The sequence below is a fragment of the Lactuca serriola genome, chromosome 6, assembly GCF_051521515.1.
Source record: "Lactuca serriola cultivar US96UC23 chromosome 6, Lser_US96UC23_V15, whole genome shotgun sequence".
NCBI classification, from domain to species: domain Eukaryota; kingdom Viridiplantae; phylum Streptophyta; class Magnoliopsida; order Asterales; family Asteraceae; genus Lactuca; species Lactuca serriola.
Genome location: NC_136413.1, coordinates 10397930 through 10414012, shown reverse-complemented (window position 1 = coordinate 10414012; position 16083 = coordinate 10397930). Strand labels below are relative to the sequence as shown.

The following is a 16083-nucleotide window of genomic DNA, read 5'->3' as shown; positions in this document are numbered from 1 at the left end:
TATAAAAAGGTAAAAGTGACCAAGTTTACACATGCGATATCGTTCGTCATTGTTCGTAATAAAAAAGTGTTACTTTAAAATAAGAAGGATGAAAATCTCCGATAAAGTCTTAATATTATAGGTGAGTTTACGATTTAATCCCAATATTAATTTATTAAACATAAAAATCTCGATTATCTATTTTTATATGATAATATATAATTTTATGTTGAAAACAAATCAGGATTATTTCATTAATTTGAGCAAAATATAAAATAATTAACACTTTTTTTTTTTTTTGTTAAAAACAATAATTAAGAGTAAACCATAAATTAACTTAGAATATCGGAGACTTTTTTTGAAATTTGATAACACCAAATGGCTAAATTTGTGTGAGGCCTTAAACTTGAGGGTTCCCAATTGAAATAACTACAAATATCAAATATCCCTTCTGATGATAGAACGGTGTTTAGCTTCCCTTCCACTGTGACAGTGTGTCACTCTTTCTGTCTCGCCGCCGGTTGTATCTTGTAATTGTATGCCCGCCTTTTTTTAATCTTCCGTTTGGCTGTTTTCTCAAACAACGCCGTATTGTCAATCTCCCGAATACACCTACACTTATACTAATTTCTAGGTTTTGATAAGTGAAGGACTTGTTGCAGACTGCTTTGCTCGACCTCTTAGTATTCGTAAGGTAAGTAATTTACGGTTTTTATTGAAGTTTTTTCGATTCTTTCGACCAATTTTGAAATAGGGTTTGGGTTTTGATTTGTAAAGGCATTGTTCTGATGTAAAATCGTTTTTTAATCGCTAAGTGTTCGATGTTCGTTCGTTACTCTTGGCGATATTATGATAGAATTTGGGAATATTATGTTTGATAGAAGAAAATGATTCTTCAGTAAACCAATTAAGTAGCAGCAACAAGAAACAACGATTAACTAAAAAGAAAGAAGCCCTAAATTACCAATCTTTTCATCTGCTGTATAAGTCTCTTACGCTTGTGAGGTTTTTTACTGTGCTTCATTTCTAGGTTTTGCTACCATGAATGGATATTGAACTCAATTCTTCAGAGAAGCATTAGGAAAGCAATGGCAGCTATAGTAGCAACCCGGTTTCTTTTTCTTGTCGGAGACACTCTAACCCTAAAAAAGCTCCCAAAGTTTTCTAGACCAGCTTCTTTTCACAAGAGTGCCTACATATTGAGCCCTGCAAATGCTCCATTAACTCTAAAAAGCCTTGGATTCAAGAACGACACCGAAACAACAACAACAGCAACAAAGTTCAAGAAAGATAACATCAGACAAACAGTTTCCACTCCAGAACTCATCCAAGGTCAACTCAAAGAAGTCAAAACCAATCGAGTCAAAGTCAAACCGAAAGCCGTAGCTACAGAGAACCCTCTTGTAATCGAATCAGCCCCGTTTTCTGCAAAATCATTCTCTGAACTCGGTCTTCCTCCATTGTTAATTGAAGCATTAAACAGAGAAGGTTTTGAAGTCCCAACCGATGTCCAGTCAGCATCCATCCCAACAATCTTAAACAACCATGATGTTGTAATTCAATCCTACACAGGTTCAGGAAAAACATTGGCCTATGTTCTTCCAATACTTTCGGAAGTGGGCCCACTTGGAAACAACCACAACAACAAAGAAGCTAAAAGGAAACCCGATGTCGAAGCCGTGATTGTAGCACCTTCAAGAGAACTCGGTATGCAAATCGTGAGAGAAATCGAGAAATTATTAGGACCCGAAAACAAAAGATTTGTCCAACAACTTGTTGGAGGGGCAAATCGGTCACGACAGGAGGAATCTTTAAAAAAAAACAAACCCCTAATTGTTGTGGGAACACCCGGAAGAATCGCAGAAATCAGTGCTTCCGGAAAGCTCCATACCCATGGCTGTCGTTACCTAATCTTAGATGAAATCGATCAGCTTTTATCTTTCAATTTCCGTGAAGATATGCATCGTATAATCGAACATGTTGGAAAGAAAGCCAATTCGGATTACGATTCCGATACTTCCAATTCCAATTCCAATTCCGTCCTGGTCGACTCCGGAACCGGAATCAAGAAACGTGTCGAGAGACAAACGATCATGGTATCAGCAACCGTACCATTCGCGGTAATACGTGCCGCCAGGAGTTGGGGGCGGGACCCGATTCTTGCACAGGCCGACAAAGTCGGCCCGCTTGAATCGGTTTCCCGCCCGCCCGGCCCGGTGAACCTGGCGGCGGGACCAGGTCCCGCCGCCAGCAATGCGGTTTCCGGTAGCCTTCCGCCGTCCTTGAAGCACTACTACTGTGTTTCAAGGCTGCAACATAAAGTTGATACTTTGAGAAGATGTGTTCATGCTTTAGATGCAAAAACAGTTATAGTTTTTATGAATCATACTCGCCAATTAAAAGATGCGGTTTTTAAGCTACAGGCTCGTGGGTTGGTGGCTGAAGAGTTGCATGGTGATTTGGGGAAGCTTACAAGATCGACAATCTTGAAGAAATTTAAGAAAGGGGAAATTAGGGTTTTGGTAACAAATGAGTTGTCTGCTAGAGGTTTGGATGTGGCGGATTGTGATCTTGTGGTCAATGTTGACTTGCCTACTGACTCGGTTCATTATGCACATCGAGCTGGGAGAACCGGTCGACTCGGTCGGAAGGGTTCGGTGGTTACTATTTGTGAGGAGTCGGAGGTTTTTGTGGTGAGGAAGCTTCAAAAGCAACTTGGGGTGACTATTCAGTCTTGTGAGTTTGCTGAGGGTAAACTTGTGATTGAGGAAGAAAAGTAAAGAACTTTTTGTGTTTATTGATAATTATGAAATGTTGGTAATATTGATTTTAGTTTTACTGATCGATGTTACTTGTTTTGATATGATATTATGCTTGATAAGAGTTTTTGCCAACATTGGATTAAGTCCTTAAGTGCATGTCGCCTTTGAAGTAATATTATTGTTTCTTGTCTTATATCTAAATATTAACAAACCAAACATTATCATTGTTCTGAATGTGCCAAATCATCAACATCCAAGCTACTCTGTAATTCAGCTAGCTTACAAGTTTCCATCTGATTCTTGAATGGAACACACTAGATATTATATAGTTGAATTTCACTATCATAGACCTCAACAACTTCTCTTTGATAGTGTTAACATGTATCAATCACCACAAGCTTTCATCTTCTTGGCCATGACAAATGTTCTTGCAACTTATCATTCACCTTTAAGATGCTTACATAGTGCCTACAATAATTGTACTCTTTTAACTTTAATTCGTCGGTGTTGTAAATAGTATCAAGAACATGTCTATTAATTAAATGTTACAAAAAGGTCTGGTCATTGATCATCCATTGTGCTTGAGACCTTGAGTTGGTATGGCTCCTTTATGTGTGTTGATTTGGTCTTCTAAGAGGCCCACGTATTCCTTTGATTTTGATGAAGTTGTTTATTAATTTTGACGAGTAATCATTGTGCCCGTCAAATGTAGGAATGTTTGGTACTACAAATCCCTTTGGAGTACTCTCTACTAGATCCTCTACTTTGTTAGCATGTTAGCAAATATTTATGTTAGGCTTAGCCTTTTTTATTGAGGTTTTATTTAGCCTTATAGATAGGTTAATTATAGTTTCTTTCCTTATTCATATTCTTATTCCCCCAAACATTGTATTTACACCGGGAAATGATTCGTATACAATAATTTTTCTCCATATATAATAATTTATGATTTATATGTTTGTACAATATAACATTTAAAACACAATTTGTTGTGTATAGAGAAAAATTGTTATGTACGAATCAACTCTCAAACGATAACCATATTTTTTTTCCAGTTTATAACCATTACAATGAGAAATATCATAATTGTTCAAATGATTTAAAGCACCTAGAGAGGTTATGACTGTCCTAAATGAGAATGCCAAAGATAAAATTATAAACATATAAGGGTCAATGGATCCCACAAATCAAACATCACGACAAAGAAATCTTGAACACTCATATCATTTTGTTACAGGGCTTGAATATTTGTTGTTTCCAACTGGTATTATTTAGAAAAATTTAATTGAGCGTATAGTCTATTCAAATAATCTTAAAATTCTGTAATCGTATCACACGCAACCAATTAGGCCCAGTAGATTGAACTTTAGGTCTGTTAATCCATGTGATCATCTTAGAATTATCAATTTCCTATGAATCAAGCAATTTGCATAATTGGCGGCTTTCCCATCTATATGTCTACTTAGGGTATGAGTAACATAACCCTATAGATTTCATATATAAAAAGTTTTTCATGACATAATTCCAATAAGCATAATAATTATTACCATCAAATTGGATACTAACATACTCAAATGAATTATCTATCCAAACCATATTGTCAATAATAAAAACAAATAGACAATCCAATACCACCAACAAATACAAAAGATAATACAATACCAAATGAAAACAAAAATATACCCAACAAATACAAGATGAGAATCAAACACAAATTATCAAAAAAATATTTGGTCTAACGGTAAGGAGTGACTCTCTCGATTGAGAGATCATGAGTTCAAATACCTTTAGAGACATAAATGATAATTTAGGACTAGATTAGTTTGCGGTTAAAAAAAAAAAACACAAATCAATGAACAATACCATGAACTTTTTATGCAAACCTGGCTCTCATTATAAAGCCTTCGTACAATCATCATATCAAAACACATAGATCGGATTGTGCTCTAATACCATGACGATTGAGAGCCAAATACCTCAAGTAGCTATTGGTACATTTGTTATTAATGAAAAGTAATGAAAGAGAAACAATATTATAAATGAGGAAAGAAACTAGGGTTAACCTATTAAAGAATAAATAAAAGCTCAATACAAAAAGACTAAGCCTAACATAAAATATACTGGTGTGGTCTAAGAGTTTGAGTTTGGGGGGGAATGTGGGATGTTAGCATATATTTTATGTTACCCTTTTTATATTGGACTTTTAACCATGACGTCTTTTTTATTTAATAGTAATGTTTCCCCATTCATTGTATTTACTCTTTTCTTTAATGAAAAAACTCTAGCTGTCTTTGCTTATTTGGCTCTCGATCTTCATGTTCTTCTCTCTAAATTTTCTCTTCACTGTTCACACCAAGTGTTTCGCACCATTTTACAAACCCATGTTTGTACACTATTGAGTATTTGATCAGGTTTTTGTACTAGGCCCGCATACAAGTTGTAAACAAAATAATACATAATCATTACTTTATTGAAATACGAATAGACTTGGGTCTTAAATAAAGCATATTACAAAAACAGAGCTTTTTGAATCAACGTCTTCCTAGCAAGTATTATAACACTTACTATTACCATTACTTATAATTCCACTTACATTGTAATTTGTTAAAACAAACTCCCCAAACGTTTTGCCTTCTCCCTCAACACAAACTTCTGCACCTTTCCAGTCGAATTTCTTGGCAAATCATCAAAAACAACACTTCGGGGTGCCATATAATGTGGCATTCGATCTCTACAATACTCAATAATTTCTTGAGCATCAATATCAACACCCTCCTTCAACTTCACAAATGCACATGGAGTTTCACCCCAATGATCATCAGGCCTTGCAACAACCGCCACCTCCAAAACTCCGGGATGACTGTAAATTACGGTTTCGACCTCGATGGTGCATATATTCTCACCACCCGATATTATAACATCTTTAGACCTATCCTTCACTTCTATATATCCATCTGAATGTTTGACTGCAAGATCACCACTTTTAAACCAACCTCCTTCAAAAGCTTCTTTTGTTGCTTTTAAATCTTTAAAGTATCCACTCATGACTATATTCCCTCTAAACATAACCTCCCCTAACGATTTCCCATCACATTTTACACTCTCCATTGTTACAGGATCTTTTACATCGACTTCCTCCATTACAAAAGCTTTCACTCCTTGTCGTGCTTTAAGCTTCAGTTGTTTTTCAAGATTCAACTTTTCCCACTCGGGTTTCCATAAACATGAAGTCCCTGGACCATATGTTTCAGTGAGACCATAAATATGAGATACACGAAACCCTAGCTCCTCTATCTTGGAAATGATTGTCGGTGGTGGAGATGCGCCGCCTGTCAGAATCTTGACTTTATGTGGAAGTGGTTTTCTGTCAGTCGCCGGAGAATTCACAAGCATGTTTAATACAGTTGGAGCTCCGTCCATGTGTGTGACGTTGTGAAGCACTATATTGTTGAATATATCTTTAGGGTCACAACGTCGGAGGCAAATGTTGGTGCCGCCGACCACCGCCACCCCCCACGAGAAGCACCACCCGTTGCAGTGAAACATAGGCAACGTCCAAAGGTAAACAGGCCTCTCTTGCATATCTCGCAAGAACACCGACGCAAGGGAGCCAAGATAAGCCCCTCGGTGGCTAAAAACTACTCCTTTCGGCTGTGAAGTGGTCCCGGAGGTGTAGTTTAAACTGATGGGATCAAATTCGTCATTTGGTCGGATTATAGAGAATTCAGTCACTCCACTCTCCACAAGGCTCTCGTATTCGTATTTTCCGGTATTAGTCAACGGTGATCGGGAGTCGGGTTCGGATATTACGACAACAAGAGGGGGCTTTGTGTGTGTGTTCTTGAGAAGATTGACAGCTTCATCTGCTATATCCAATAATTGGTTGTCGACGAAGAGAATCTTTGCTTCCGAGTGTTGTAGCAGAGTTGAAATCATATTTGGATCTTGACGTGTGTTGAGATTGCAAATGATGGCTCCAGCCATGGGAACTGCGAAATGAAGCTCTATCATCGCCGGAACATTTGGCGCTAGTGTCGCTACCTGCATTAATTAATCCGTAATTTTAGCTTCAGTAAATGATTTCTAGCTTCTGTTACTTATAATCAACTTGCAGAAAAAGAAAAACTTACAACTTCGCCACGAGAAACACCTAAATGGTTAAGAACAGATGCAAGCTTGACGCATCTATGGTGCGTTTCTTTCCATGTGTAGCTGATGTACCCATAAACGATGGAAGTCCGGTCTCTGTATACATCGGCAGCTCGCTCCAAGAAGCTAATGGGTGATAAAGGAACGTAATTTGCTGAGCAACGGACCACGCCCTCCGGCGATCGCCATGAATATGATTTTCCATGTAATTCGTCCCCAGACTCCGACGAGCTCTCGCAACGGATCTTGCAAGAACGGTTTGTGGTGGTGGTGGAAACTGCGCGGAGCCTGGTGTTTGACTTCTTCACGATTGTAGACGTGCAAAAGGAGTACTGTTTGCGGTTGTCAATTTATTAGCCAGTTTCGATACAACGAGATTATGTAATAATGAAGACAAAGTTTTTATATCTCGTATAATCATGACGACAAATTTTAAAAGAAAAGGCAAAGCTAGAACACACATACATTTCAAATTTAAATAAATGGCTTAATTTGAATACAAGATACCTTGTTTTGATAAGAAAAAAAGCCCTTGTAGTCTAAGGCTCTAAGATTCATCCCTGCAGGATCTGATTAATCATCATACTATAAGTCATGTGATGCAACAATATATGCAAAAGAAACTTAGATCTTACCTTATAATGTACTCTTTTTATTAACTATCAAACTTTATGCAACGCATATTAAATAGTCTAGAAGATATATATATATATATATATATATATATATATATATATATATATATATATATATATATATATATATATATATATATATATATATATATATATATATATAGTTAGATTATTTTGTTTTCACTGTCGCATGTATGATTGATTCTGGACCAATCATTTTAATTATTTTAAGAAAGTAATTAATGCATATTACATGTTGAAGATATAATATGTATTAATTACATCTTCAGCATTTAATAAGCATTAATTACTTTCTTAAAATAACTAAAATGATTGGTCCAGAATCAATCATACAGGCACACAATAGATAGTGAAAACATTTGAACCTAACTCTCTCTCTCTCTCTCTCTCTCTCTCTATATATATATATATATATATATATATATATATATATATATATATATATATATATATATAGAGAGAGAGAGAGAGAGAGAGAGAGAGTTAGGTTCAAATGTTTTTAGCAACTATTGTGTGCCTAAATGCACCAATGAGAATTTAAGAAATAATAAATAATTAATTAAATCATTAAAGGGTATTTTGGACATATTGTACTATTATTTAAGGAAATTATTTAATTGAAATCATTCTATTAAGGAAATAAACTAATCATTCAATTAAGGAATTAAACTAAATATATTTTACCTAGTTATGTTGCTGCCTTCTGTTCATTCTTCCCCTGCTTCGCTCGAGTTCCTTTCATCCCCGATCAAATGAAGATGAGAATCGGAGATGCTTTCTCTCTCCTTGCAATAGATCGACAAAACATCGCACACCCTTCTCGTCTGTCAGTCGTTCCGAAAGGAGAAAATGAGAACCCGGAGAAGCTTCAACAATCAACGCACATCAAATCCGCAATCCAATTTAATCCCCAAGTTACCTTCTCCTCGCCTATGGCGGTGTAAGCAGCCGTCCCTCTGCTCTCATTACTCCGCCGTTCAAGCCTCCTCCTAAGGTCTGCGTTCTCTCCTTGTTTTACATAATCCCTCAGTCCAGATTCGAGGTAAGAACGAGTGACATTTGTTGAAGACATACAAGCTACCTTAACGTTGTCAAAAAAAAATTAATTTTTTATATATAATCTTTTATTAGATTTGGAAGGTTACAGGTCCTTCATATTCCACATACACAGATACATGTACATGCTTTAGTCTCTTGATTCTTATTGATTTTATTTCCTTTTTTACCCTCTTATCAGTTGCTTCAGTCTCTTGATTCTCCATGGTGGGGCTGATTGTTTTTGATTCAATGGTGAGGGTGTATGATCTTGGGTTTACTGAGTGTTTATGGGTGGTTGTCTTACATGGTGAACGCAAGCCTTCTTCTAGCCAGGTATTCCAAATTCGTTTCTTTTCTGTTCATTTTCATCTTCTTCTTTATCTTGTTGTGAATTATGAATACATACTCTAGTGTTTACTGGGAATGAATGCATATGTGTGTTGATGATTCAATCACAACTATTGAATTTTGTATTCAATCACAGCTCTTAAATTATGTAATGAATTCTATTAGAATTTATTTTATATAGATGTATTTTGTTAGAATGTTTGAGAATAATTGTCAACAACAAGTACATACTGTCATAATTTATAGTTTTTATTCTCTTAGAATGCATTGAATTTTTTAATTTTTGAAACTTGATTATGTTTTCTTTGTGGATTTAGGTTTTGAAGAGGCTAACATTGATGTGGAGAAGGAAGAAAACATAGAGAACGAGAGTGTATTATACCAGAATGTGTTATGCTACAATGTATAAAGTGTTGCTAAAAAATAATATTCTATTAGAATAGATTAGTGTTTTTGTTAGATTATGATGTTTTTTTTCTTTTTTCTTTTAGAATGTTGTTATTATTCAATGAATTATAATCATACAATGTAATTATTTGGATATTTATTAGTTCAAGAATTGATTTTGTGTATTCTTTTTAGAATGTATTTACTAGTTTATGGTTGGCATTCTGTCATTCTGACAGAATATAATCGACGAATATATTTTTACTAGTTTATAGTTAACATTCTACCATTCTGATAGAATAAATTCGAATTTGTAATTTTGAATTAATTTAAAATATTCAGATTTTTAAAAATAAAGGAATTAATTATCCCTAAAAATCCGAAAATTTTCTTTTTTAATATAGGTTAATTGACTAAAATGCCCTTATGCTGAAATTTGTGTGATTATATGGTATATGTTATCCTATTCTACTATAATAGACCCTCAGATCATTACCTTTGATTATATTCCATCCGATGGTCCAGATCTGTGCATTTTGGCACACAATAGTTACTAGAAACAAAATAACCTAACCCTATATATATATATATATATATATATATATATATATATATATATATAGAGAGAGAGAGAGAGAGAGAGAGAGAAAGAGACAGAAGTTTAAATGTTTTCCATATCTATTATGTGTTAGAATGCACCAATAAAAATTTAGTAAACATTAAATGTATATTAAATGATATTTATACTTATAGTTTTTTTTTATGGAAACTAATTAAATTCGTCATTAATATCAATAATAATGTTCTTTCATAATGTATTAATATATAGAATAATATGAGTGTATTCTAGCAGAATGAGAGTATATATTCTACTAGAATACATATTCTATATGAAAAGTGAATATATGATTGTCATGTATTTAATATTAGGTGTAGCACTATCAAAATTGACTTTGTTTTGATTAACAAAACACAATTTTCTTTCATTGTTACTTTCTTGCTATTGCTTTTTAACTCATATTATTTTTGATTTCGTGATTCATACCCAACATTTCTGAATTCAAAATATGTTTTTTTTATTAGAGCTCTAATTTGCTTCATAACTTCCTCTGATATCTACCTTATGTATATTTGTTTGGATTTTTTTATGTGATATGAAATGAAGTTTATTGGTTTTTTCTAATGAAATTCGATCTTTCACTATAGTTTTCTATGTTAATTTCAATACGGAGACTTCCATGTCATTAGTAAAATATTTTTATATACATATACAGTTTGTGATGCAAAATTAACTTGTAAAACTCCATAAAAAATATATACAAAGCCTAGATTAAACTCTAATAGAGGATGCAAAAATGTGGTAGAGAAATTTAATTGTATTTGGCTAAAATTATATGGTTTTTGATAGTTCTATACCCAATATTAGGTACATAACAACTATATTTTCCTTAATATATATATATATATATATATATAGAGAGAGAGAGAGAGAGGGAGAGAGAGAGAGAGAGCTAGGTTCAAATGTTTTTAGCAGGTATTGTGTGCCTAAATGCACCAATGAGAATTCAGGAAATAATTAAATCACTAATAAATAATAAAAGGGTATAAGAGTAATCTACACTATAATTAATTATGGTAAAAGAAAACAAAATCAATCAATATCCCACTAATTTAGGTTATCAGTTTCATATAACACCACCACCGATTCCCACTACTTCTTTAAAAATCATCGTTCTCTCTTCACAGACCCAAAAACCCTTATCCCCTCCTAAATGAGTTTCGACACCACCAGAGCAGTAGCACCACCCCACAACACCGTAGAACCACCAACTTTATGGATTGGAGAAGAGAACGGGTGGAGCTGGGCCCTTTCGTCGGTGATGGCGCCGACCACCGACGATACATCAAACAGGGACGTTCGCCAGGGACACGATGATCTCTCAAGTATGTTGATTTTAATTTCCAAGGCTTTTGTATTTCATCGATTTTAAAATTAAGTAACAATGATTTTTATCTGATCTTGTTATATGATATTGATGGATTTATGATGAATGAAACAACAGGAAGTAGTGAATAACTTGGAAGATGCACATGAACAAATTGACACTGCAATTTCAATTGCGTTAAAAGAAAGCAAACCAGTGTACATCAGTATAAGTTGTAATCTGCCTAGTATTCCTCATTTTCATCCATCAATGTAAGTCTTATGAGTTATGATCCATTACCATATTTGCAATTTTTGTTTACAAACAACATTCTGTCATGGCCTCCATGTGTTCGATAAAATGCCTCAATGAAAAAATAGTTAATTTTTTTTAATGTTTTTACTTCACTTTGTTCCTTATTCTTTTCAGAACTATATAACTCAATTTAGATTGGGTTGGATGCCATTTTCATAACAATAGGTTGATGCTAGTTCCTTATTCTGTCAGAATTTGCAGTTAAATACACTGAGCATATCGAGAAGAAACACAGGAAACCCAAAGAATGTTAGTTCCTTATTCTGTCAGAATAGGTTGATGCCGGTTCCTTATTTTGTTTGTTGGGTATATTCTTGATAATACAAATTCTTAAAGAATATTCTTCCAGAATAGTTTATTTTGTAAGAATATTATTGTTGTATTCTGATAGAATTGTAGTTAATTATTTGTATGTTTAATGTGTAGGTTTTACAAGTGTATCACTACAAATTACTTGGCAATGAATTTCTGGTAGAAATGGCTTCAAGAATGGTTTGAAGACCTGATGGGAAAGGGTTGAAGAATGAATTAAAGAATGATCACACTCATTGTTTAAGAATATTGTTATTTTTTAAGAATTATACTTGTTATTATTTCAGAATGTTTGTTATTATTCAATGAATCACAATTATACAACGTAATTTTTTGATATATTATTAGTTCAAGAATCGATTTTGTGTAGTCTTTCAAAATGTATTTACTAGTTTATGGTTGACATTCTGTCATTCTGACAGAATAAAATTGGATTTTTAAATTTGAATTAATTTAAAATATTCAGATTTTTAAAAAATAAAGAAATTAATCTTCCCTAAAAATCCAAAAATTCCCTTTTTTAATATAGGTTAATTGACTAAAATGCCCTTATGTTGAAATTTATGTGATTATATGGTACATGTTATCATATTCTACTATCATAGACCCTCAGATCATGACCTTTGATTATATTCCATCCGATGGTCCAGATCTGTGCATTCTGGGACACAGTAGTTAGTAAAAACAAAATAACCTAACCCTACATATATATATATATATATATATATATATATATATATATATATATATCCTCCCTAATAAATAAAAAACTTTTTGTCACATATCCTCTTCTCCTTCATTTGGACACATGACATTTTCTAAAATTTTTGAATTTTTTATTTTCCACTTGTCATTTTATTGTATTTTTTCATTTTATTAAATTAAAATTTCACATTTAATATGTAAGGTATTTATTAGAAAGAGCTTATATATGTAATGTATTCAATACATTAAAGCCTCATTAATTTTAATAATTCAAATTTTTTCTCATTTTTCTTATAAATTCAAACTTTTCAAATTGTTAAAATTTCATATTTAATTTTTTTTAAATAAACTCATGTAATATATGGGTCTCACACCTAGTATATATATATATATATATATATATATATATATATATATATATATATAAAGTGTGTGCCGAACAATAAAAATACTTTTCTCTTATTTTATGTGCAAATGAAAAGGTGTTATGCGTGTGGTGACCACCCTATCAAACAAAGACTACTCTCTTTTTATGCCTATAGTAACCACCCTATGAAAGTAACCATCCTATGAAACGGATAGACTCCCACCGCTCTAGTAAAAGGTTTTTAATAGAGAAATTTCATTAAATAACCAAAGGTTAGGGTGTGTTTTCAAGAAATAACTGGACCTGACAAAATCTGGCACGACACAACAACTCGACAAGAACCCGACACGAAGTTAGCGGGTTAGGGTCAGAGATTTCAACCCGTTTATGTACACAGGTTGACATGACACGGCACGATAATTAAACGGGTATGGTTAGGGTCAAGACTTTCAACTCGAAGATGACCCGTTTAATTATTTATATATATATATATATATATATATATATATATATATTTCATATTTTTATAGATATTTTCAATATTATACGTTTGTAGTGGCCCAAATTCAAGAACTAAAAGTAAAATTCAAAATTTCAAAGTGACTTAATTTACTCCTCCTCACTACCTATCTCATTTGTTTCCTAACTCTAACTCTTTCCATTTTGCTTTCTAAACTTACTACTACCTCCGTCCCATATTTATTGTCCAATTTTGACTTTTGAAGTCTTTATTCTTCAAATTTGATCTTAAATATTTTTGTTTTTGATATATAACACTTAATGCAAAATATATGAATAGATTGTGTTTTAAATGTTAAATTGTAACATCCCGGAACATCAGAAGTTGAGTGAAGGGCTAAAAGTGTAAATGTGAGAGGGCAACTCGGCGAGTCCACGAGTGGACTTGGCGAGTAGGGTCGCGACTCTGGTCGCGTGTTAAGTGACCAACTCGGCGAGTTGGTGCTGAGTGGAGAAAACCCTAATTCCAGGGGATGAGCCCTATATAAAGAACATAACACTTCTTCCCCAGCCTCTTTACCATTCCTTGAGTTCCAGAAACCCTAAATTCGTGAGGAGACCCCATTATTGAGTGAATTAGAGTTTGGAGAAGGATCTTTGGTGCTTTAAGCTTGAAGATTTGGAGGCTTGTATCAGAAAGCTTGGGAGATCAGGAATCTACAGTTGGTTGGGCTCATTCCAGGGGTAAGGAACCACTTCCTTAAGCTTTTTCTTCATGGGGTTCATGTGTGGTGGTTGATATGACATCTAAATTGAGATAGAAGCTTGGATCTGAGGATGCTACTTCAGATCTAAGCTTGTGATGGTCCTATATGTCATAGAGTCTCGATTTTTGAGTGATTGGTGAAGCCCTTTTGTCCCAAACCCTAGCCCTAAAGTGTTAAATGCCTAGATCTCTTTGGATCCACGTAAAGTTTGCCACTTTACGTGATGGATGGCTTGTAAAAGAGTAGATCTATGGTTTAGAGCTTCTGCATGGCTTGGAAAGCCTCTATATGGTTTCAGATCTAGGGGTACTCGGCGAGTCACAAGGGTGTACTCGGCGAGTTGCTTGAAGATAGGCTGGAACTCGACGAGTTGGAAGAACAACTCGGCGAGTTGGATGAATATGGGCAGGAACTCGGCGAGTTGGTTGCAGATGGCCTTGCACTCGGCGAGTCTGTTCTTGGACTCGGCGAGTCTGGTCGTGAGGCCCTAACCTTTCTTCTGGTTGAGCTGTGAATCGGTGAGTCGAGTGTGAAAGGACTCAGAGTTGTTGGACTCGGCGAGTCTCGGGGTGACTCAGCGAGTTGAGTCGCGATTGGGGAAGTTCTGTGCATGGGGACTCGGCGAGTCATCGGGTTGACTCGGCGAGTAGAGTCAGTCAGGGGTTGACTTTGACTTTGACTTTGACCAAGGGTTGACCTGTTGACTTCCAGGGGCATTTTGGTAATTGTTGGATACTGTTTTGAGTTCAGTGTTTTGGTGATTGGCTAGTGGTGGAGATCGTATCAGTGGTCGGAGCAGCTCGGGTTTATCTGTTCAGTCGACAATTGCAAGGTGAGTTATCCTCACTATATCAACAGGGTCTACGACACCAAGGCCGGCCCTTTATTGGATTGTGATCCGGGTATCGTTGTTATGTTATTGCTTTGCTATGTTGCATCCTGGTAGTTAGGATGGTATATGTTAGAGACCTGGTTAAGGTCGGAATCCTGGTATATAGGATGATGCTATGCTAGTGACCGGTTAGGTCGGTATCCTGGTTAGGATGATGTTATGCTATGTGATCTGTTAGATCGGTTTGATTGGATGAGATATGTTATATGATTGAATGTTTATGTGCACATGGTTGTTGGATTGTAGGCCGGTGCGGCAGACCAGTCACACAATAGACTCGAAGTGCATGGTTGTTTTGTGTTCTGTTATGTTATGGCATGTTATGCGTGTATGGTATATGTGTTTGGTATTTTGGGGATATCTCACTAAGCTTTCGGGCTTACAGTTGTGGTTTAATGTTTTTCAGGTTCTTCAGGAGACCGTGGCAAGGCAAAGGCGTGATCGTACCGCTCCTCATGTTTATGTTTTATGATGTGGTTCTGGGAAGACTCTGAAATAATTGTATTGAAAACCTTTTTGTAATAGTTTTATGAAATCGGGTTGTTTTTGAAAAGTTTAAATTGGTTGGAATTTTATGGATGTTACAAGTTGGTATCAGAGCCTTGGTTTGAGTGAATTGGAGGAACATTCGTGTGAATCCAGTCTCAAATCGAGGAGGGTTTTCAAAAGAGAATATAAAATGGTTTTCAAAATGAGTAAAGGAGGACGCGGAGGTACGATCAGCCGGAGCTAGTAAGTAACCCCAAAATACCATACATATTATTTGTTTTTGAGCTTTGATAGAACAGCATGCTAGTACTAGGCTAGGGATCTTCAGGATTTCATGATAATGTTGCCTGATTTATGATGTCTGTTAGCCTAGGGTTTCCTTGTGGGAGATTTCCAGTGTTCCTCTAGGAGTGAGGGTTGAGTGCTGATATGTATGTTATTCACTAGGGTGTTGTGGTATAATTGATATAAATATGGGTAGGTGTGGAAGGTAGTATGGGCTCGTACTACTGAAAGCACAGGACCCATACGCG

The 16083-nt window shown here is 34.9% G+C and overlaps 2 protein-coding genes across 2 annotated transcripts; one reads left to right on the top strand and one right to left on the bottom strand.

Moving 5' to 3' along the window:
• The first annotated feature begins 433 nt into the window (after positions 1–433).
• EMB1586 (P-loop containing nucleoside triphosphate hydrolases superfamily protein) lies at positions 434–2817 on the top strand. Its single transcript, XM_079005819.1, has 2 exons — positions 434–673; positions 1010–2817. The coding sequence occupies exon 2, from the start codon at positions 1068–1070 to the stop codon at positions 2757–2759; it is 1692 nt and encodes a 563-aa protein (XP_078861945.1). The 5' UTR covers positions 434–673; positions 1010–1067; the 3' UTR covers positions 2760–2817.
• Positions 2818–5228: 2411 nt separating this feature from the next.
• LOC145059388 (butanoate--CoA ligase AAE1-like) lies at positions 5229–7532 on the bottom strand. The gene is made up of 3 exons (XM_079007244.1): positions 7398–7532; positions 6872–7222; positions 5229–6782 (listed from the first exon to the last, which is right to left on the bottom strand). The coding sequence occupies exons 1-3, from the start codon at positions 7446–7448 to the stop codon at positions 5346–5348; spliced, it is 1839 nt and encodes a 612-aa protein (XP_078863370.1). The 5' UTR covers positions 7449–7532; the 3' UTR covers positions 5229–5345.
• Positions 7533–16083: the final 8551 nt, after the last annotated feature.

Bases quoted from the DNA above. Each gene is read 5' to 3' on its own strand.
- EMB1586 (XM_079005819.1), top strand. From the start codon at position 1,068: ATGGCAGCTATAGTAGCAACCCGGTTTCTTTTTCTTGTCGGAGACACT.
- LOC145059388 (XM_079007244.1), bottom strand. From the start codon at position 7,448: ATGAATCTTAGAGCCTTAGACTACAAGGGCTTTTTTTCTTATCAAAAC. The intron at 7,223-7,397 runs GTATCTTGTATT...AACCGCAAACAG, and splicing joins TTTTTTCTTATCAAAACAAG to TACTCCTTTTGCACGTCTAC. The intron at 6,783-6,871 runs GTAAGTTTTTCT...TAATTAATGCAG, and splicing joins GTGTTTCTCGTGGCGAAGTT to GTAGCGACACTAGCGCCAAA.